Below are 22,477 nucleotides of genomic sequence, written 5' to 3' on the forward strand. Positions count from 1 at the left end.
AAATTACGTGACAGGAATCCATGCTTTTATGTCTGAACAGAAAAACTCATGTGTCTGCTACAGCTCTGGAAAGCTGGTACACTGCAAGGATGAGTTAAACCAGACTTCACTGGTTAACTTTCCTTTCTGTGAGTCTCAGTGGTGGATGACTACCACGTGTTAACACAGATAAGGAAGCTGCAAAACTCAATCTAGCAGCTGAGAAGAAAGACAAAGCAAAGACTGACAAATACATATAAATACATTTTATTTGTAACTCACAGGGAAAAACAGAACTCCCATGCAAGTTATCAAAAAATCTTAAAATTATAAGCACTCAAAAGAAAAACACCTACCAAACAACACAATCCTTACCTGCGACTAGTTGTTTTCCTTTCTGTCTTGGTTTCTTCCTCTTGAAGTTGCTGTTTAGTATTTTCATTTGTATCAATTTTCAATTTCTTGGCAATGCGTTCCTTTATGTGAAATTTCTCATTAGTAGCAGCTTCATCTTCTGCACTATCAGCACCTTCATCATGTTCCTCTTCATCCTTTATTGATTTAAAATGATGAAGCTACTTTAGATATTTTCAGTACAGAATAACAAATATGGAAATCTTTTTTTAAATAATATAATCTCTTCCAAGAAAAAAGCAAGCTTTACAAACAAATATGTCCTTACTTGCTTCAGAGATAACAAAAATATAGAAATATGACAGTTTCTTTTTCATACACCAATTACTCATCTGTAGGGTCAGAGAAAATAAAACAGCCAATTCTAGACTATTAACTCTTACAGGTCTATAAATGACATCATAGCAGTATGATATTACCTGTACCATTGCTCATGAATCCAAAATTTGATTGATACAATACACTAAACTTTTCCTTCACTTTCCACGGAATGAAAAACTTAACTTTCTATCACATGGCTATATATACAGTCATGATGGGATGGAAGAAGTTACCTCATCAGGTAATAGAATTTACAAATACTAAATTGATCATAACATAATGTGAAAACCTGTGGAATTGATCATTGCAGCTTGCCACAGAGGTCCAAGGAGAGGCCTCAGGCCTCCATGCCTAGCACAGGTAGGAAAAAAGGGATAAACCACCTTGGATCAGAGACATTTGAAGGGAGAAATAATTGGAGAAAGAACAAGTGGCCTGACTAGACCAAGGGATTTAAGTTTGACTACTTCCTCTGTTGAAGAAGGAAATCTGTCTGAATCTCAGTTGAAGAATGACAGCTTGAAGATTATGTGGTACATCTTTTTACATTCACTTTGGTGTGATACTCATCAGGAAAAGGAAAGTGTAAGATGCCACATGATTCTAAGTTTAGCCAAAGAAAAGAGACTTAAAAATAGTAATCCAGAAGACTTTAGTGTATCCAGGAGACTGCCAGAATGTAAGCACTTGTGAAGGAAGAACATGTACATGTTCTGAGTGTGATGCACACAGGAGAAGACCATACATGAAGACCATGTTCATAAACATGGAGGAGGAGAGGATAAAAATGTAAAAGAAACAAGAGGCGAAATTTAGGAATAGAAGAGAAAAATCAAGAGTTGGATTTCAGAAGTTGTAGTGGAGTCACTGTTTAGGAATCTTCAGAACACCATGCTTAGATTTGAAATTTAGAAAAGAGAAGAAAAGTCAGAAACAACAAAGAAATTTCTGAATATTCAGCACAGTAAAACAGCTGTATATTTTCAGCCAATGAAAATACTGAAAGGTTATTGGGTGAGTTTTGTCTGTCCTTTTTCAATAGGGGAAGAGAAAACTGGGACAGGATCAGCATTTCCCTAATTTACCAGAATGGTATTGTTTGACAGAAGAGATAATGAAACTTTCTAGAAGATTTGCTTACATGATAAATTGTCAGAGAGAACAGGGACTACAGACTTCAATGGCAGGGGGAGGTCCAAAAAAAAAAAGTGACAGAACTGTGTTTGAAGTCTTTAACAGTCAAGGATAAAGACAGAAGGATAAAGACAGAGTCCAGAGATTTGACTAGGGCTTAGGTAAGAGCATTTCACTGAAACACAACTAATTGGACAGGAGAACTTCTGAAATAAAAACAGACAACTCTAGACAAATAACAATTCCTAAGTAGTAAGCTAGTTAAAAATTACAGATATCTGAGTAACAGGAGAGGAGTTAAAATTGGAGGGACAAAACAGTTCAACTTGTCTCACTTGGTTAAACTCCCTACTTCCCAAACCATTCATTAGCCTCAGTTTGACCTCAGAAAATAGGATATACCTTTCTTCCTCAATTGCTTTCCCTCCTGCAGCTCTACTCTTTTCTCCTGCCTATTCTCCTCTTTCAGTCCCTCTCTCTCTCTCCTTAAGTCCACCTGATCTCAATAAACAGATGTAACAATAGATTCAACAATCCAGATGGAACTGCATGGCACCTCAAAAGGGAAGTGGCTGTTCTGTTGGCTGATGATTGCTCCCCATGTGACACAGAAATGCAAAACTGCCTGCCTGAAAGCTATACTACTTCTTGCTGCTGGTATTAGCTGGGTGGAGTTGCCATATTCTTCTCTTTAATATGGATATACAAGTGTAATGACACATTTTGTGACAGAGTGACTAGTGGCTACTGTATGTAATATGATTTTCCCATTTAAGAAGATTATTTGTCACCCAACAAACAGGGTGAGGAAAAGAAATTGTGCAGAAAAGAAACGTCACTTGCGGGAAAAAGTTTTATATATTAATGCATTTCTTATAATGTTTCCATTAACAACCTGGGCACAAAAAGAACAAATAGCTACGAGGTATTGCTAATACAAAGGCTCTCTCAAAGAATTAAATGTACAAATTTGAGGATGGCAGTAAGAGAAATGGGATGGTATTTAACAGCATGAACAGCAAGGCCAGGTGCTTGGGGAATACTGAAGTTTCTCTTACGTGCTATGGGTTTGTAGGCTGGGGAAAGTAGGGGGATCTGGAAGAATTATTTGGTCCCAGCTATGGCTATAAAACTACCAACATGTGGCAGCTGCATAAATGCAAAAGTGATGTGCTAACTAAAATAACTCCAAGAGAGATGATAAAATACTTTACAAGACCTAGGTAACTGCCTGAAGTGCTAGATCTTAGCTAAAATCTTAAATGTAATGAAATCTTAAGAGAACACCATTCCAGGAAAAAAAGAGCAAAAGCCTTCATATTTATAACTTTGGCTTAATTACGTATATTTATGTAAATTTTTATTCCTCAACCTAATACACCCATGTTCTATACTCCCCAAATCCAGTCTGCTTAAGAAAGGGATATTTGAATATCTGAAGAATTACTAATTAAATAGCATTCTCCAAACTGTTCTAACACTAAAATGCTTCTGCACAGCAGGAAATTACAAAGGAGAAGAGTGAAAAAGCCTGAATTCATACTATGCCTTGTGAACAAAGGAACAGGGTATTAACAGATGCTTTTTTTTAGGCACACGAATGGGATAGACCTTTACTTCCACTGTGTCAAGACACAGTGTAGTTAATACCTGTGCATGATGGACAGATACAGAAAACAATACTTTCCAGGATTCAATTAGGTGAATGGGAGATTACAGTCCTAGTCATATATTACATCCTTATCTCAACAGCAATTCAAAGGAGTACTCTCATGATCTGTGGCTGGAGACAGAGACATACTTCAGCTAACAAGCTTATGCTTACCTGTACCATGTATGACAATTTTCTTGAACTTAAATTGCCTCCATGTTTAGTTGAATGCTACTGCTTGACTGTTCAAATTCCACATCTTTCAGAGGTGACAGTTTTCATCACTACAATTTCACTGTTACAATTGAATAATTCACTGAGTTTTTGTTCTCCTGAAGAAATCTTTCAAACAGGACTCACCCTCAAACGTTGCAATTATGTAATTATTCAAGACAAACTTGATTTTAACTATGTTTTTAGAACAGTTTCAGGGTTTGTCACCTTGTGGAACACAATCCATATTCCATACTCCTGCATAACTATTTTACTGACTGAAATACAATACAAACAGTTTCTACAAAAGGCAGCAGGAAGTATGCTAATTCTACCCTGCTGTGAATAGCCAAACCTTAGAGCTTAGAGAAAGCCTTCATGGTTTTGCCAGAAATCTGACTTGAGCTAGCTCTTAAAGATCTTTAAAGCAACATTTGTTCCTCAAAGAAAATCTAATCTGCACACAGTAAAAACCGAAGAATTATTAATAAAAAATACTTGCCTCACTCAAATCCTTTTCTTCATTTGCCACTTCACTAAAAGAAAAAAAACAAAGTAACTGCTTTGAAATGCTAGAGGAGCTTCAAAATAATATTCAAAACTCAACATTTCTTAAATAAAAAAATTGTTAGCCACCTGAAATTGTAGTAAACTTATTCCTTTATATCATCCTTGCATAGATCTTAAAAGTATAATTTTCTATCATTTGACAATCACAATCTTTTTAACTAGAAATGCTTCAAAGCAATGGCTTTCATACAATGGAGAAATTCTAACTGTATCTTGAGCTATTCAAGCAAAATACTAACTGGTTAAAACCACCAAAACTTAGTTGAGATGTTTTGAATCAAACAATTACCAGCATTTCATTGCAACTAGTTAATATTTTGGAAGATGCATTTGACTGATACTTAAGCTTAACATGGAGATTTAAATGTGTTATACAGCTACAGTTTGGTGAATTAAAAAACAAATCTATTTGAATATACTAAGGCTAACACACCCATTGTTAATTTTCACAGACTAATAATAAGGGCACTGAAATCTTTTTAGCTGGCATTCTGAAAAAAACCCAACAGTTTTGTTAGAGAAAAACGAAGGAATATAAAAAAAGCCTCAATAATCAAGGCTTTGAAGTGCACTCTAAGCAAACAATAAGTAATCAAGATCATTAAAGAAACTCTAGCTGTGTTGAAATCAATGACATTAATTCAATAAAGTGCTGCACATGGGTTTGGGCAATTGCCGGTATCAATACAGATGGGGGTGATGAATGGACTGAGAGCAGCCCAGCAAGGAGGACCTGGGTGTGCTGGTGGATGAAAAGCTGGATGTGAGTTGATAATGTACACTTGAAGCCCAGAAAGCCAACTGTGCCCTGGGCATCCAAAACAGCATGGTCAGTAGGGTCAGAGATTGGATTCTGCCCCTCTGCTCTGTTCTGGTGAGACCCCACCTGCAGTGCTGCATCCAGCTGTGGGGTCACAGAACAGAAAGGACAGAAAACTGATGGAGGCACAGCAGACGAGAGCCGTGAAGATGATCCCCTCTCCAATGAGGAAAGGCACCATTGTTCAGCCTGGAAAAGACTTCAGGCACACCTTATTGCACGCAGCCTTTCCATACTAAACATGGGTTCTATAAGATGGGGACAGACTCTTTAGCAGGGCCCGTGGTGAAAGGGGTAATGGATTTAAAGCTGAAGACGGTAAATCCAGACTAGACATAAGGAAGAAGGTTTCATGTTGCGGGTGACGAGACACGGGAGCAGCTTGCCCAGAGAGGTGGTAAATGCTCCACCCCTGGAAACCTTCAAGGCCAGGTTGAATGGGGCTCTGCACAACCTGATCTAGATTGTATGCTCTGCCCTGCTCATTGCACAGGTGTTGGATGTGATAAATTTTAATGGTTCCTTCCAAACCAACTAGTCTAGAATTCTAAGGGGATTTAACATATTTTCATAGAATTTTCTCACCTTAAAACTCAACTGTGGTTAAAATCATAATTTATAAAGTACTAAAAAGAAACAGAGAAGAAAACCAACTTTATTCAAGCATACAGATTTATGATTAACCTAATTTTTCGTGCGTTCTTTAAATTCGGGGAAAAAAAAGGATAATTTCAAGCATAAGCACAGTAGAGGGCTGGGAACAGCAACCCTCTAGGATCACCTCTGCAAAGAATATCTCCATCATGAAGAAAATTTAAGTAACTTTAAAAGTTTAGGCTATGAAAGAGAATCTAAGAAAGGATTGTGGTAAAGAGAGGTATGACAGGGACTGTCTGCTCACTGTCTCTTCCAAATGAGAGCTAGAGTTTATGAAATGCCACTACTAACATTCAGGTTCAGAACAAAAAGGGGAGATACTTCTTCTTGTATCAGACAGGACAGTGTGAATGGAAACACATTAAATTAAAAGACACTTAACGTACATTTTGAGTAGAGCTCTATTAAAGGTTACTAAATAGATGAGCCACATGATACTCTTTGACAGTTCTCTGAGGTGAAAGTTGATGGAGGCTGGGAGAATACTCAGATAAACTTTACATTTGCACTGATTTTATTCTTTACTGGGCATCCACTGATGACCAGTGGTGGTGACAGCTTAGTGGGTTAGAGAAATATTTGGTCTGATCTAGAACTGGCACTCTGAATTTTTTAAAGAGTAATATGAATTAACATTTCTTAAATGAGTAAACATACTGATAATTGGGTGTAACATATTGAAAATAGATCTGTTTTAGAAACTGGAAATCACATACTAACCTTTTGACAGCAGGAACAGAGCTTAGATGTGGATCATCCTTCAGGAGATCATGACTACTTTTACTTTTTCCCTTCATGCTCTGTTATAAGAAAAAAAAATTATTCATTTCAGTTTTTAAGATGCTGGATAGTGAAAAACGATTATGATAAGAAAAATATAACTTGTTTCTTTTTAGCTTTAATCTATCCAGTAAACATAAACACTTTTAAGAACAGATGGACAGAGAAAGTGTTCCAGAAAGAGACATATCAAACTGACTCCACAGATTTATTTTTGCAATAGCAATGCACTTGGTTTTCAAGGACAGAGAGAGGGATAAAAAATATACTGTTTAGTCATGTACAATAATTCCATATCATAAAGATGGCAGGTCTAGCATATACACACTTGAGGGCAAGGGGTAAGAACTTGACTTTCCAGGAATGACACATGACAACTGAAAGAACCACCATGTACAAAACTGTACGTATTAGCTGGAAGAACACTAATTAGATCCTAGGGAAAAAAAAAAAAAAAGAAATTAACAAACTGCAATGTATCAATCTGGAATACATAATTCAGGAATCATCTACTGACACAAGGAGTCAAATAAGCCTAACAACACATAAGGTCTTCAGGCAGAAAGATGGCAGTTAGAAAGCACTCTACATGCTAACCTGAAAAAAAGTACACTCAATTTTCAGAGAAAAATCAGACTGAGAAACTCTACTACAGCAACAGTCTGTATTTGTGACCTGTATTGGGAATGTCTCCATTATAGATGCACTGTCTAATGCTCTTGGGAAGACATGTGGACAAAATCTTATTCATTTAAATGCAACTACAATTTTTTTATTATGTAGAATACAAAGACTAATGCATTCAGCAAGATGAAAAGATAATTCCTTCATTAAGGAAGGAGGAGTGTGTTTGGAGTGGTGGTGCTCCACACAAGTACAGACAATAAGCAGTTTGGACACTGAAAGCTATGGTTTAAACACTGATCAACAACCAGTGGGAGCCCTACAGCCAGACCCCCGACTGTGACTGTGCAAATAGCCTTTATAGCCTTGAGGGGTTTTACCCAGAGCTTCTCTCTAAGTAAGACTTACTGCATCTGGCAACCAAAAAGAGCTCACAGGACTGTAAGTCTGTAGGTGTCAAAGGATCTCAGTAATAACTTTGACCTTGCATTTTTGTTATTAAAAACAGAAAATGGAAGTTAGTGCTGATATTCATGTACCTCAACTTAATCAGATTAAGATAACATCCAGAACTACAGAGACACTAATGGAGACCTCTTATGAACAAATGATGACATTTCAAAAATAAAGTTTCATTTTTTTACAAAGAATGAAGATAAATTCTTCATAGAGTTGCTGTGGTTACGTATCTAGCTACAGCCAGTCCAGAATTTAGTAAAGACAAATAGGCAGAAGACATTTTGAGGCTGAGTTGAAAGAGAGCATGAAAACACTGAAACTAGGCTTATCATGAAAGAGGCATTCTATTTAGGTAAATTTAATCTGAAAACAAGTATTTGGCATGAAAAGAAAGAAGTTCAAGCAACTGAGTTAAATGCAGTATTAAGAGCTGTATATATAGCAAGAGCAAAACAGCAGATAAGCATACTAAGGTAAACAAGCAAAGTTTGTCTGACTGGTAAGCTGGAAAAAATAAAGAAAAACAGTTAAAGCTGCTGTTTAAACAAATCTCTACTATCATTCTGACTGATAATATCGTCCATCATTATTTAGTGTTTTCCTTCTGTATTTTACCTAGCTTCTGAGGACTAACAACCATTTTTTCACTTATGTGATACAGGATGCAGGACCATGTAATCTGATCACTAACTGAAGCATCAAGGTACTGTAGAAAGCCTAGTAGACTAATGAAACAACTTGGTCAGCAGTAGAAATTAAATGAGCAATTGATTCAAGGAATTTCTAAACTAACCTTATTTAAGTGCCAAGTCAGGGAAGGAAATGTTAAAGATTACCTGTGCAATCCTAGTACTGAATGTGAACATTTCACTATAATGAGCTATTAAATTATGATAATGGACTATTTTCTCCAAAATAACCACACTTCATTTTGCTCACAGTTGGATGGATATATGTAAGAAAATGGAGCTAAGAATGCACTGGAAATGCATAAGATCATCTTCAGAACTCAACAATTTTACTATACTATTGCACTCCATAAAATAAAGGACTTGATAAAAATAAAGTACTACCACTTCCATTTTAAACAGCAGACATAGATTTATACTATGAAACTTTATGTTCATGGAAATGTAAAAATTCCATGCATAAGTGAAGCACCTTCAAAATCAAGAAAGCTAAAAACTTCTGTTTTTGCAAAATGCTGTAATGGCAGAATCCTAAAAACTGAAGCAAATTCAAGTATTATTGTTCAAAATGCAAACGTAAGAAGAAGATAAAAACTTTAAAGCTTTCCACAAATATTCAGAAAAGCTAATTAGGTTGAAAATAAAAAAAAGGATAATTTGGTACAATACCTGACTAACTCTACTGACTTCCTCCTCTTCTTCTTCAGCTTCTTCCCCAAAGGAAAGTAAGTTAAAGTTTCTTTGGGAGAAAAAAGAAAATTTCTAGTAAGATTTTAAATACTGTTTTAGTAACATTTTCTTAACTTTAAATATATTACATTCATGTTGTACATGATCTTTTAAAACTTTTTGTCCTGCTAAATGTACCAATTCCAAACAACTACCACATTTTGCTTGGCAATAAATCATAAATATTCAAAAAAGCATGTTATATTATACCCCTGAGATAAAACAAGGATAACACAGCATCAGTTAAGACACAATTTAAAAAATCCTGTATTGACTAACTTTCCCAGATTCTTGGATGCTGACAATTCTGTTGCATTTTTTTTCTCAATAGAGCAGCATTCAAGACATAAGATTTTCAAGATATGACAGCTCAGAAAGATATCAAATGTGTACACATTCACAGAATTCAATTAAAAGAAATTATGATCTATAATTTCTTTTTCAAGAGTTAACTGTTCTGTTGCTAATTGTTAATTGTTGTTACACTGTTGGAACCAGTCAGTTGCAATATGTTCTATTTTTATGCAGCAGAAATGACAGCACCCCCACTTTAGAGTTTCTATTACTTTTCACAGCATGTTTATGACTACGAATTTTCATTCACAGAAACTAAAATTTCCTATGTCAAAATGCCTGCCTCTTGCAGTGGCGGAGAAACGGTATCTGATAAAATAAATTCAAAAAATCCCAAACAACTGAGCTGCCAGTAGGTTTTAACTAAAGTGTCATATCAGTCAGATGATTGCACATTGTGGCACATGGGAAAGGTAACTATCTTTTATTATTTTCAACACTATCACCATGCATGAAACAGTTACAGGCCAGTAGATACACAGTAACATTTCAGTCAGAGAAACTAGATTTACATGATCCTCCTGGGAAACAAGGAAGTGATTCAAAGGCAGAAATGGAAATAAAAAACTGCCAAGCTACAAATTCAAGCGCAAGAAAATTAACCACTATTTATGTTTCATATATTTACTTTGTGCCTTTTACTCTGGACTTTTTGATTTCTTCTTCTGGTTTGTCCTTCTTCAGTTTTCTGTTTGGTCTTGGGACAATATCATCAAAAGGATTAAACAAAACCTGTTAAAAAAACTCCAGTATTTTAGACATATATTTAGTAAATATTTTGTAATTAAGTGATTCAATATTTTAAAACAACATGCAAAATGACAAGCCAAATTTTCTGAACACTGTGTACGAAAGAATTTTAAACTGTCACATTTAAAAACAGAACACACTCACCTCGCTACTTCTTATTTTGTGTGGACTGAGAGGTCTCTCTTCCTTGTCAACTTCCACTTCAGCCAGGCGCAACATGTTATATATTGTATCCCCTGTAACCTGGCAAATTTATAAAGAAAGGTTTGAAAGCTCTTGACTGTAATCTGTGTTATTTATTCTGCAAAATACAAGACAATTATCTAAAAATTTCTGAAAGTACAAGTAATATAGGAAATATTGTAAGCATGTAAGACTTTTAAAAGACAGCAAGTACAATGTACAAAAATTTGGGACTTTAAATTTAATGGCAAAAGTTGAAGGAATATAGGCAGTTTTGAAAATGGATGCAGAGGAAGATGTTGAAGTCTTACTGTGAGCTATGAAACAGGAAAACAAAAACACTGCAATAAAAAAAAATTGCTTTATTTTCTTTTAAGTAAATCATCAGAGTGGTAAATTCATCTCATGTTTTTCATCTTTCTGATCCTTCTTGGGAAATTATAATCTCATTAATTCTAAACAGAATTTTCTGACATGTCATTAGTATTAGATAGCTGATTAATTACAAAGCCATAATAATACCAACACAATTATTTAAAGGCAGCACAACATGAAAATACAATTTAGAAGAAAAACAATAGGTAATAACACAAACAACCTACAGAAACATTTCCATTAGATATAAGTAACACAGAGAATGGAGAGAGCCAAGAAAGCACTGAAATGAATTTCAAATGCACGCAACAGCAAACAATACTAAACTGTCCTTCAGAAAAATTTCTAGTAGCTTCTGTCAGAGTTAAACTGGACTTCAATTCCTGTAACAGACCTTTCCAAAGATTGTGTGCTTGTTGTTAAGTTCATCTGCACGACCCAAGGTAAAGAAGAATTGACTGCCATTATCATGGGGCCCAGCATTTGCCATGGCAACAAGTCCTCTTCGGTTAAATCGCAGCCGTGAGTGGAACTCATCCTGGTAAAAGCAGGACAGAAAAGAGAAAGACTTCAGTATAAAACTATTTTTTCACTCCTTTAGCTGCAGGGTGATAGGAGATAGAAGTGATATTCTTTACATCAAAGTGCACAGAAAAAAATGCTGTTAATTTTCTTTTTAATTCAGACAATAATACACCCCAAGTATTTTGAAACTCAATGACAAGATTATGTTTAAAAGTTCCTACTTTGAGCAGCAAAAATTATTTTTAGTCAGTATTTCTGATCCCTAATGCCCACAATGATGCGAACAAATGAACAATCTTCAAGCCAAGCCATACACAAAGAACAAACACCAAACAAAAAAATACAAAAAACCAAAAAGACAAATTACTAGTTAAAAAATCTCAAAGTTCATCTTGTTTTTATCTTTTTCCAGTCATTGCCTAAAAATCAATTGTTATTCATTATTTTTATTTGCATTCATTATCTCCCCAATATTAAGAAAATAAAAAACATTTTAAAAAGTAACTGAATTTCATACATTTCCTGAAAAAATACTATTTTTGATAACCACTCTGTTTATGTGAAAAATTCATTTAAATCCTAATTCATGTGAAGTTACTGAAAGCACAGTAACAGATTGTAATGGTACAGTAATGCAAAAAATCCAGAGCAAAAGCATTCCCTGGAATTAGGAAGACACAACAGGACTCCTTTCAAAGCAAGGAGAAAGTGATGAATACTAGTGTAATATCACAATACTAAACACTGCAATACTGAGATACCACTACTTTGAAGCAGCAATGTTACTACAATATTGGTAATTTTTGTCTTCTTCTCTGCTCAGGTATTATTCCCTCCCGCAAACTTTGGTTTGGGCTAGATGTAAAAGTTCTAGCAGCATGAAGATGGAAGGCCCAGCTTCAGCCACAAATCAGAGGTGCCTGCCCCACCTGAAATGAAACAGTCAGGCAGAACAGAACACAGCTGCTCTTCACTCAGGATCTGAGCCCCAGAGTAGCTAGATCTAAGAACTCTCAATTTAGAAGGGCATATTTAAACATACAGAAGCAGCACATGAAGACAGCTACTGGAAATGTATGCATTTCATACAAGATTTGACTTTGCAGAACTTGGTAGGAAGAAAAATGGAGAGAGAATAATAAACAAATTAACATGTAAGATATAGATACACACCTTGAAAGGAGCTCCATAGACTGACTCTCCTCCTGATCCAGTACCAGTGGGGTCACCCCCTTGCACAATAAAGCCAGGCACTACTCTGTGAAATATTGTGTTATTGTAATACTCTGAAAAAAAAAAAAAAAAGAAAAAAAAAGAAAAAAAAAGAAAAAATAATAAGATATTAAATACATATAAGTGGTCCCAAACTGAAACTTTCATATAGATCATGCAGTGATGTCCAGAGACTAAAGTTCCAGAAAGCAAATTCTGTAACTAAACTCCACTGTTGGCTTCTATTTGGTTCCCTTCTGATCTCCACAGACTTATGAAATCACACCCTGTGATGTCACATGTTTCTTTTGCAAAAAATCCTGCCCAAGATTGACAAGATGACCTTGATGAACTACAGTCCTTTCAGCTTTCAAGTTTTATTACTGGAATGACATTATTAAAATACACCAATTTTAGAGGAGAACTAGAAATACTATCCTGGATGAGATGTCACACACAGCATTAGCAATATCCATATTCAGATGAGATCATGTCTGAGTATTAATGAATAATTTCTAAAAGAATTAAACTTATTGACATACTGAAGTCAAAACATTATTATAACCTCTATTTTATAGAAAGGGCACAAAGATCGTGTAAGAATTAACTTCCACAACTCCCATCCCATTCAGTCATTACCTTCCATACATAGCTGGATGAAATTTCTGCATGCTTTTGGTGCTTCTTTTGACCATAATTCTATATCTATCTCTCCTGCTGTAGTTCTCAGCAAAACCTGTAAACATATAGATAAATGCTGTCTCAGTTTTACTCTAACTTAGTCACTGAACAAAGAATATAACTGCCTAAAAAAATAAATCTGAATTTGTTATATTTGTAAGAGTGGTATGCATTTAAGTGTGTCAGGTAGCTACTAGTAGTTCTAACCAGCATTTCCAGAACTTGAGATACAGCTCTGAATCAATATACATAATAAAGATGTATAATATAGCTGACATAACATAACATTAACATAACATAACATAAACATAACATAACATAACATAACATAACATAACATAACATAACATAACATGCACTTTATAGGAACTTAAGATACCCTTTCTCATTTCCTAAACTCAACAACGTGGCGAAAAAACAAAAGCCACAAATATCCAAAGGTATCGCTCTTAAAAGGAACATCGTCACATTAAATGAGAGATCATATCCAAATTAAGGACGTAAAATATAATCTGGAATACAGGAAATTAAATTAAACGCTCCGAGGACTGTTCTGTGTTATGACTCCAGACATCACGCCTCGTGCTTTGACTCCGGCAGCGGCAAAGAAGCAACTTTAACTAATCCAGTCCACCACAGAAACAAGGACCTCCTCACCCTCAAACACCACCACCATCATCACCATCATCACCATCTCCACCTCCACCATCATCATCATCACCATCACCACCTAAGTTCGTGTTCCTCTCGCTTGTTCCCTCCACAACCCTGCAAGAGACAACTTCTCCAGGATTTCACCCCGGCAGCCTCACCTTCCCGTTGGTGGGCGGCTCCTGGATGTAGATGTTGCTCATGGCGGGGAAATGACCGGCCGGGCGGGCGAAGCCTCCCCAGCTGCCGACACTGGACCCCGCTCGTTCTCCAACACTTCCTACCGCCCCGCGCCGCCCGCCATCTTGGGCGCCTGTAAGCAGCCCAGGAAAGGGGGGATGAAATTGCACAAGCCGGAAGAAAGGATTAAGAAATGAGTCTTCGGCCGGTGTTTCTCCCAGATTCACTGAGAAAGGACATGTTCTGGGAAAGATCCTCAGGTTTCTCCACATATCTGTAGTCCCCAATAGTGACTCCTGCCCTAGGGGTGCTGAGACCCCCGGCCTTTCCTGGGAGTGGTGCGGTCCAGGAGTGCGCCGGGCAAAGCCTTCCGGCGGGGAGAGGCGTCGTTGCGCGTGCGTGCCGGTGCGGTGCGGAGAGAGCGGCGGGATGGCGCTGCCGGGTGAGGGGCTGCCGCCCGGGACCGCGGCGGGGCAGGGGCAGGGGCAGGGACAGCGCCGGCCGGGTCCGCCCGCAGCCTGGAGACGGGAACGAGCGGCGGGGCGGGGGACAGCTGGGACAATTGCGCGGGGAGGACGCGCGGCCGCGCGGCGCTGGGAAGCGTGCGGGGGGCGGCGGGATCTGCTCGGATCCGCGCCGCCGGGGGCAGCGGCGGGGAGATTGAGGAGGTGGAGATGGAGGAGGTGGAGATGGAGATGGACATGGAGATGGAGATGGAGCCATGCCAGTGCTGGGCAGGGGCAGCGCGACGCTCTGCGGGCGCGTCCTGTTGGGACTGCGGTACCCCTCCCCGAGCTTCTGGGCGAGCCATCGCCTCCTTCTCTGAGGTTAGAGCTAGAGACGGTGGTTGTCAGACTTGGCTTTTCCCCTCCACTGTTGTTCTGTGTTAATGCTTGTGTCGCAGTAGCTTGTTCTTGTGAGACAGGGCAGGCTGAAACACCTGCGCGGTTTGGAAGGTAGTAGGTCTGTGATGGCCCAACACGGTCGCCATTGCTTCACAGAGTTCCCTTATCCTGAGAAACGGGGTTTGTTCGGTTGGAGAGCAGCTGAGCAGGCCTGAGCTTTGGTGAGCTGCTTCTCTGATGAAGACAAGGCCTTCATAAGCTTGTTCCCCTTCTAGAAGGAGTGTTTGGGGAAGACATGTTTGCATTGAAATGTTTCCAGAGCTTTTCTTTTCAATCTTATACTCCGCTGAATGAATGAAGTCCTTAGTTCTGAGCCACTTGTTAATTGTATTGAGAATTAAGATATGGGAAGAAGAAGGAGTGGGAAAGGAAGCTTCTTGCCATTTGTTTGTTTTTAGTAATGTAAAATTTCATCTAATCTAAACCCCTACCTCTAACATTATCATTTAAAGCCAAAAACAATAATAAAATTTAAGTCATAGGAATTTGGTGGTGTTATTTGGTGACAATATTTGCATTCTTGTCATTTGCTGGGTGTCTTTTTTAGAGGTCTTGACTTACAGGGGAGATTTCTGTAGTGTGCACATGACTGTGCTGACCTCTTGGCTGGAATAGCAAATCTTTCTTTACCTATGGGTCAGCTATGCAGTGGGGCTGAGGTTGACTCTGTATTTCAGTGAGTTGAGACAAAGTAGATGGCTTGGGTGATCTTGTTTTCAAGGAGCAGTGAACAAGCAAATGTTGATGTGACATTGCAAGATACAGGTATGCTTCTGATTTTTATTTTATGACTCTTTCTCCTATGTTCCCTCCCTCCTTATTTCTCATGGGTGTCCTTCTAAAGATAGTCACAGAACAGGCACCTGAACGATGCTGACCTTGAAGGGGATATGTAATACTAAGGTTTTGGGATCTGCAGAAAATCGCCTGTTATAATGGAATCTATAGGTCTTTGTTGCTTGGCTTTCCAGTACTCTTTGAGGCATACACCTGAGTTGTCCAAGTTTCCAAGGTATTTTTTTTCAACTTGGAGTTTGAAGGTTTCTGTTATTTTGAGAAGAGTTTTCTAAAAATAGTGCTTGTTTCAATAAATCATAGTTTAAATTAATGGGGCAAATGTACTCTATTTCTGATAGTATATGATTGCTTAAGTCGCTGGAGTTTTTCTGCTCTAATCAGTTGGGTGATAGAATGGCATCCTTTGATTTTGGAAATTCAGTTGCCACCTTCATTATCAGTGGCTTAAATGATTAAAGTTAAGATTGATCCGTTGGGGGGTGGGGCAAGCCCCTGGTGCTTCTCCTGAATTGTCTCCCACTGTGTCTGTTTAACTTAACTGTTGTCTCACATGGGACAATCACACACTTTCAATGCCTAAAATTTGCATGATTCAGATCCTTCTTCCTGCTTAGAATCCACTTTTTGGTTACTGTCTTCACTTTCTTATGCACTTGCTTTCTTGCATTCTTTGTTTTTGGTGTCATGTTGTCTGTATTCAGAATAACTAAACAATTTGTTAAATTGTATTTTATTCCCTTCTTTCTTTTCAGGAGTGATTTTTTTTTTATTTGGTCCTTTTAATTGCCTTGTAAAGTCAGTTCTTGTAATTAAAATATGAATCACTTCAGAGTTTCCAGTGAATGCCTGTCAACATCTTTGCAGTGTTAGAATTTGTATAGTGTGCTACTGATCACTGGAATGTTAGACATCTATTACTGTGTTCATACTGTAACTAAACAAGTGGAAAGGTCACAATAAGTCAAATTAGGATTTGGCAGTAAATTATGTAAGACTAAATGATTTCTAGCTGTTTAAACTAGTCATATTGATAGATTACTGCACAGAAAAGTAGCCTTAGAAATACAGCTTTTTAAAGAGCTCTTAGTGTACTTAATACTCATGAGGGGTGATCACTTTTTTCTGTGTATTGACATTATCAAGCCACATTTGAAAGAAAGTCAAAGGTTCTCTTCTGCAACACCTAACTGTTGAAATATTCTCTTTCAGGTGGAAATAAGGATAATATCAGAGCTGGATGCAAGAAGTGTGGCTATCGTAAGTGTGTAAAAAGCAGCACAAAATTACAGTGCTTTCTTCAGTTTATAATGTTGGTTGGAACTGTCTTTTGAGGAGAGGGGGAAAAAAAGGAAATAAGTATTCTCCCTTGTTGCCCAGGCATTTGTCAGTTTAAATAACCGTATTATTTTTCTATTATTTATTTCATGTTTATTCTATGGTTTCTCACACTTGCCAATGCTCTTTGAAGTTCTCAGAAAAAAAAAAATAAATTGCTATTATATTCATATGTACTACATTTCACTGCAATTACTTGAGAAACTTTTAATTGAAAGTGCCTGCTTTGATATGTACTAAGATAAGCACTTGTGCTTCTTCCTGCAAAGAGGCAGGCATTTCAGTTTAAGTTCAGTCCAATCTAATTGGACCAGAAAAAATAGTTTAAAATCTGTATAAGCTTTATGTATTTCAAGAAACAGCTGCCTTTCTTGCTTAGAAGTTCTGCAGTTGGCATTTAGCTCATGCTTTGGATTATAGACTGATTGTAAATGCCTGTGACTACTTTACTGATTAATGGAGACAGATCTTAGTGAAGATTTTAGATTTTTAATCACTGACTCTTGCTTTTAGAACCTCGGAGGAATGGACACTGTTTTGTACTGAATTGTCTTGAACTTTTAGCAGAGTGAGTTAAGCTGTTTGGGTTTTTTATGGGCGTTATGAGCTTGATAGGAAAAAAGCTTGCTTCATTCTTTCACTTCAGGTTTTGCAACAAATTTTGTCAGTGAATTGCTTTGTGTATCCGTGCTTTCAAAGAACAGTGGATATAAATATATATTTAGTGCCTTGTTTCTCGATGCAACAAGTATCAGAACCTTTCTGGAAGAGAAGGAAACTTGAAGACAGAGATTTAGGAGCATATAAACATGGATCATGTGATCTGACTACAAGGTATAGGTAGTTTGGCATCATCCTTACTAAGAACATGAGCTTATTTCAATTACTTCTTGAATTACTGTGTCTCCTTAACCATACCTTCATTTTTTAAAATTGCACTTTATAATTTCAATGAGTGTATTCTGCACTGCGTTTCCAGTTGGTCATCATTATCAAGATATAACTTAGAAAACTAAAAATACTGGTCAGGCAATAGTTTAGTCCATATTAAGTGCAGGTTGTTAAAGATTGTCTCATAAGCAAATAGGAGTCTACAATTTCACTAGAGGGAGTTAAGCAATGCAACACTTATTGTAGTTTTTCAAATATTTCACGCTATGTTTTCAGGTAATTTCTTAAAAAAAGTGTCTAAGATCATTAAAAAATAGAAACTAAAGTTGAAAAGAAATCTTTAAATTGCAGAATAGGAGAGAGGCCATAAAGCACTATTAAATGGAAGAGCATTGTACAACCTATTACAGTTCATGGAGACTTTTCCAAAGTAAGCTTTATCCTGCCCCTTTCACAGATTCCAGCCTACCTTTTTTCGTTTCACTTCTCAAAACTGAATACAAAAATCAGTGTTCTTCAGTTTTTGATGTTTTTGGTAAATTGTAATTTTTTTTTTCTGTATTTTTATTTTGTTCAGCTGGTCACCTGACATTTGAATGTCGAAACTTCCTCCGAGTAGATCCTCAAAGAGATATTGTTCTAGATGTTAGCAGCACTAGCAGTGAGGACAGCGAGGAAGAGGAACTACAGAGATTACAAGCTATGCGTGAAAAAAAGAGTAAGGTGTTTCTTGTGGGTTTTGGATAATGGTCTTCTGAAGCGCAGGGACTCTCATTTTATATTTTGATAACTACTTCTGATTCTTTTAGTCTGTGATTTAAAAATAGGTCTTTTACTTTATGTGTGCAGACTTCAGAGATTTTGATACACTCACTTTTTTTAGTATTATGATTCATTCCTTCTATAGGAAGTTATTAATGTGCCTATTTGGAACATCTCAAAAGGGGCTCCTAAATACAACAGATTAATTGATCTTTTACTAAGAACCTGCTTAGAAGAAAATGATGTGAATGTTCTGAGTTAATTTTTTTGTTATGATGTATAGTTCAAATATCTTCTATCTAACGAGAAATATGACACCTGAATTTCTCTCCAGTTTCTAAGTATGATTTTGACTGAAACAGCTAGTAACTTGGAATTCCGTCATTCATATTTGGAGGAGTACTGCTCTGTATTTGGAAGGTCTGAGTATCAACTTGTTGTCAGAGTGAGAATAGATGAGTTGTTTATCAGATACTTGAGTTTATTTGAATTTGAACTCCAAAGAGGTTGTTCACCTAAGTGAGAAGGCAGTTTGTTCCACCACTGTGTGTTTTAAATGAATGGACATTCTTCTTCTCTGCCCGCCTGTTCTGTTCTCTTGCACTTGTATGCTCTGACATTTAGTTCCTATAGAAGATGCTATTTAGGAAGGGAAAGGGATCAATAGAACCCTACAGTTAGCTGTACACTTCAAAAGAAATGGATAGGCTGTATATCAAGAGTGCTGAATTGGTACTGCAGTGGTACTTTCTCGGAACAAGTCTCTTTGGAAAAAATACCTACCACTTTCTATGTATTTTTGAATACAACAGTTGGGCTTTTTCAGTCCTAAACTGATTGAAGATGAATATTTGCAAGACAGCTTTTTACTTGATCTTCTAATATTCCTGTTTATTATATGTCCTTTCGCAAATTGTGGCTGCTACACATATTGTAAGTAGACATGTATCTGTCAGTTATCCAGGCAGAATTTTGCCATTTTTCTTATCTTCTCAAGATTTTGCACAGTTTTCTGAAGAAAATACTATTTGTTCACACATTCCTGTTTGTGTTTTTCCATTGCTCCAAAGGTAATTTTCTCTTTTATGTCATACTAAAATCTTTCAAGTTCCACTCCATAACATACAGACCAATTATTTGTATTTGTTTCAGCAAAGGAATAACTACACGAGCCTTCAGACATTATGGAAAGGGTCATAGGAATAAGATTAAATACTCAAAATTTGCTCTTTCTTTTAAGGATAAATTGTAAAGTCAGTATTTTTCTGTTACCTGGATGTGTATTTATGTGGTGGATTTACGTTTTGGAGAGTTCAAAAGTTTTTCAGCTGGTATTAAAAAAATCTAAGGTCAGAAATTTCATCTATGTCATAAAAACATTGCTTATAAGTGAAACGTTAAGTTACTATACCACACTGTAAAGCATAAAGGCAGGAGGCAGACACAGCCAGATGAAGGGTGACTCTTCTGCCAGTCTCTGTAGGCAGTACATTGACAATTAACTCAAATGTTGTTTGTGAAGCATGAAGTAGGGATGTGTGAAAGTAACTCAGGGAAGCCTAACAGAATGGTTTTTATAATTTGTTCTTGTTTTTAGACTTGGACAATAACACATTAAATGCTAGAACTGTTAAAATGCAGAGGAACAGACAGGAAAGCCTGAATCTGATGTAAACATATAGGAAAAGGTCTTTTTGCTACATTTTACAGGCCTTCTTTCATTCTTAGTGCTTAGATCAATGTCAATACAATGTAAGTTGTATATAAAAGTCCTGCTTCTACTGCAATTTATTTCTGAAATACTAACCAGAATTTGGGGGAAGGAAAAGAAAATCTTTTAACAAGAATTTAGTAGGAACTTGAACACTGCTATTGAAGCTACTTTTTAAATGCTGATCTTAATTCAGACAAGTGTTTTGTAAACTTTAACTTTCTACCCATAGATTTAAATGAAGAGGAAGAAAAAAAGAAACAAAAAAGAAAAAGCAAAGAGAAAACAAAATTAAAAAGACCAAGGAAAAGGTAACATTCACACACCTCTTTTCATTTCAAAACACAGTTTTAGAAGTATGTTTTCTCAAGAAATAATGCTTCTATTGATGCAGCTTTATTTGCAAGTACATTTTCTGTTTGAAAAGTTTTCAGTTTTCGAATGAGCCCTTACACTAGTGAACAGAAAAGAGTCAATCTGAATGTCGGTTTTCTTTACATTCAAGTAATAGTTAAGGAAGCAATAGCACAAAACGGTCCTCTTTAGTAAATATTTAATGGTTTTTATTGTCTTCATAGTTCTTTTATGTACCTAGTCACTCATCACTGCTGGTGAGAGACCAGTAGTATGACCTGCAAGAACATAAAAATTGTTCATAACTGTTTCTCTTAGATTTTTGCATCAGGGACATATATCTGAAGGCATTAATTAACATTGTTATTGATCATGTGGTATTTTAAAACCGAAAGTTCTGCCTTGTCATTCTTAATTTTTTGATGGTCTGTACTCTTGGTCTTTCTTATCTCAAAGACTGAAAACCCACACAACTTGCCTATTCCATTATTTTTAAATGTTATTTTAAATGTTAATTATTTTTAAATTTTACTGGTTTCTGGCCTGAAAACCTTATTAGGAATGTCATCATTTAAGTTAAACATGCAGACTCAAATATCATAAGCTTTCCAGTGGATGCTAGTAAATTCTGCACCAAATTAAATTTGTGATAATATAAAAATACTGACACCTTAAATTATTATTGTGCCATTTTCTTTCCTTAATTATATATTGATCAGCATTTTTTTACTAGATCTTCCTCATCAAGTTCTGCAGAAGAGGATGAGCCGAAGTCAAAAAAACAAAAATCACACAAAAAAGAAAAGGGGAAAAAGCATAAATCTAAGAAAGGAAAGCATCATAAAAAGGAGAAAAAGAAGAGAAGAAAGGAAAAAAGTTCCTCTTCTAACAGTTCAGACAGTTCGAGCAGTGACTGACACACTGGTCTATTTTTGCATTCGCTTCTGCAAAGAAGATGATTTTCCTTTCATAGCAAGTTTATTTATGCTTCGCAGTGCTGTTGTAAAATGGGATATATATATTTTTTTGAGAAATTTATTTGCATACATCAGTGCTTCAAATTATTAGATGACCATTTATGAAAAGAATCTGCTCTTCTATTTCAGGTTTATTAGTACTAAACCATGCAACTAGTTCTTCACTCTAATTTTCAGTTCAGTTGTGATTGTGTTTGTAATCCTTTACAGTAGGATGTGGTAAGTTTCAGCTTGCAAGCCTTTGTGTAGAATGATATGGATTTAAATATGCTTAATATCAGAATGGTTACATCAGATTTGGAAATTCAAGTGAGATTTTCTATTACACTTTAAATAAATATATGTTTTACACAACATTTTCTCCTTGCATACTTTAATCAGTAAGTGCAAATATGAATCAGTATTCAGATTCTGAGAGGGGAAGAATGAGCAATGAGAAGCTGAAGAAGATTGATCCCTCAAAATTACCTTCTAAAATTGATCTAGTCGAGACTGTGAAACATAATTACACATTCTTTTGGCAGGGTCACTATAAACAAGCTTAAGATAAACAGAAGAAAACAAAAGCTATCCATTTTTAAAGTCCATTTTCCTTGGGTTTTGCTGTTTTACAGTTATGGCCATTTCATCTTTGACATAGATGTAAAGGTTTGGATATCAAGGCAAGACTTCTAGTATTAAACTTTAGCTATTTCTTCATTCTTGTCAATTGTTAATAGCTTCAGTTTGCATGAATCACACTTTTGAAGGCTAACCCTGGCATAACTGCTGGTGTTGTACAGGCCCCAAATAG

General features: G+C 36.5%; 2 protein-coding genes across 2 annotated transcripts in view; one reads left to right on the forward strand and one right to left on the reverse strand.

Moving 5' to 3' along the window:
* The window catches only part of CWC27 (CWC27 spliceosome associated cyclophilin), a 94,005-nt gene extending 79,697 nt beyond the window's left edge, over positions 1-14,308 (reverse strand). Inside the window, exons 1-10 of the mRNA XM_056513480.1 lie at positions 13,933-14,308; positions 13,079-13,175; positions 12,401-12,513; positions 11,097-11,240; positions 10,289-10,387; positions 10,023-10,126; positions 8,981-9,050; positions 6,480-6,559; positions 4,215-4,248; positions 355-530 (exon numbers count right to left, since the gene is read on the reverse strand). Coding sequence (XP_056369455.1) covers positions 355-530; positions 4,215-4,248; positions 6,480-6,559; positions 8,981-9,050; positions 10,023-10,126; positions 10,289-10,387; positions 11,097-11,240; positions 12,401-12,513; positions 13,079-13,175; positions 13,933-14,223 — 1,208 coding nt within the window. The 5' untranslated portion in view covers positions 14,224-14,308. The remainder of the gene's footprint in view (positions 1-354; positions 531-4,214; positions 4,249-6,479; positions 6,560-8,980; positions 9,051-10,022; positions 10,127-10,288; positions 10,388-11,096; positions 11,241-12,400; positions 12,514-13,078; positions 13,176-13,932) is intronic.
* Positions 14,309-14,318: 10 nt separating this feature from the next.
* Positions 14,319-22,038, forward strand: SREK1IP1 (SREK1 interacting protein 1). Its single transcript, XM_056513484.1, has 5 exons — positions 14,319-14,393; positions 16,864-16,911; positions 18,458-18,598; positions 20,586-20,664; positions 21,441-22,038. Exons 1-5 carry the CDS (start codon positions 14,381-14,383, stop codon positions 21,622-21,624), a joined length of 465 nt encoding a protein of 154 aa, XP_056369459.1. The 5' UTR covers positions 14,319-14,380; the 3' UTR covers positions 21,625-22,038.
* Positions 22,039-22,477: the final 439 nt, after the last annotated feature.

This window comes from Oenanthe melanoleuca, chromosome Z (assembly GCF_029582105.1).
Source record: "Oenanthe melanoleuca isolate GR-GAL-2019-014 chromosome Z, OMel1.0, whole genome shotgun sequence".
NCBI lineage: Eukaryota > Metazoa > Chordata > Aves > Passeriformes > Muscicapidae > Oenanthe > Oenanthe melanoleuca.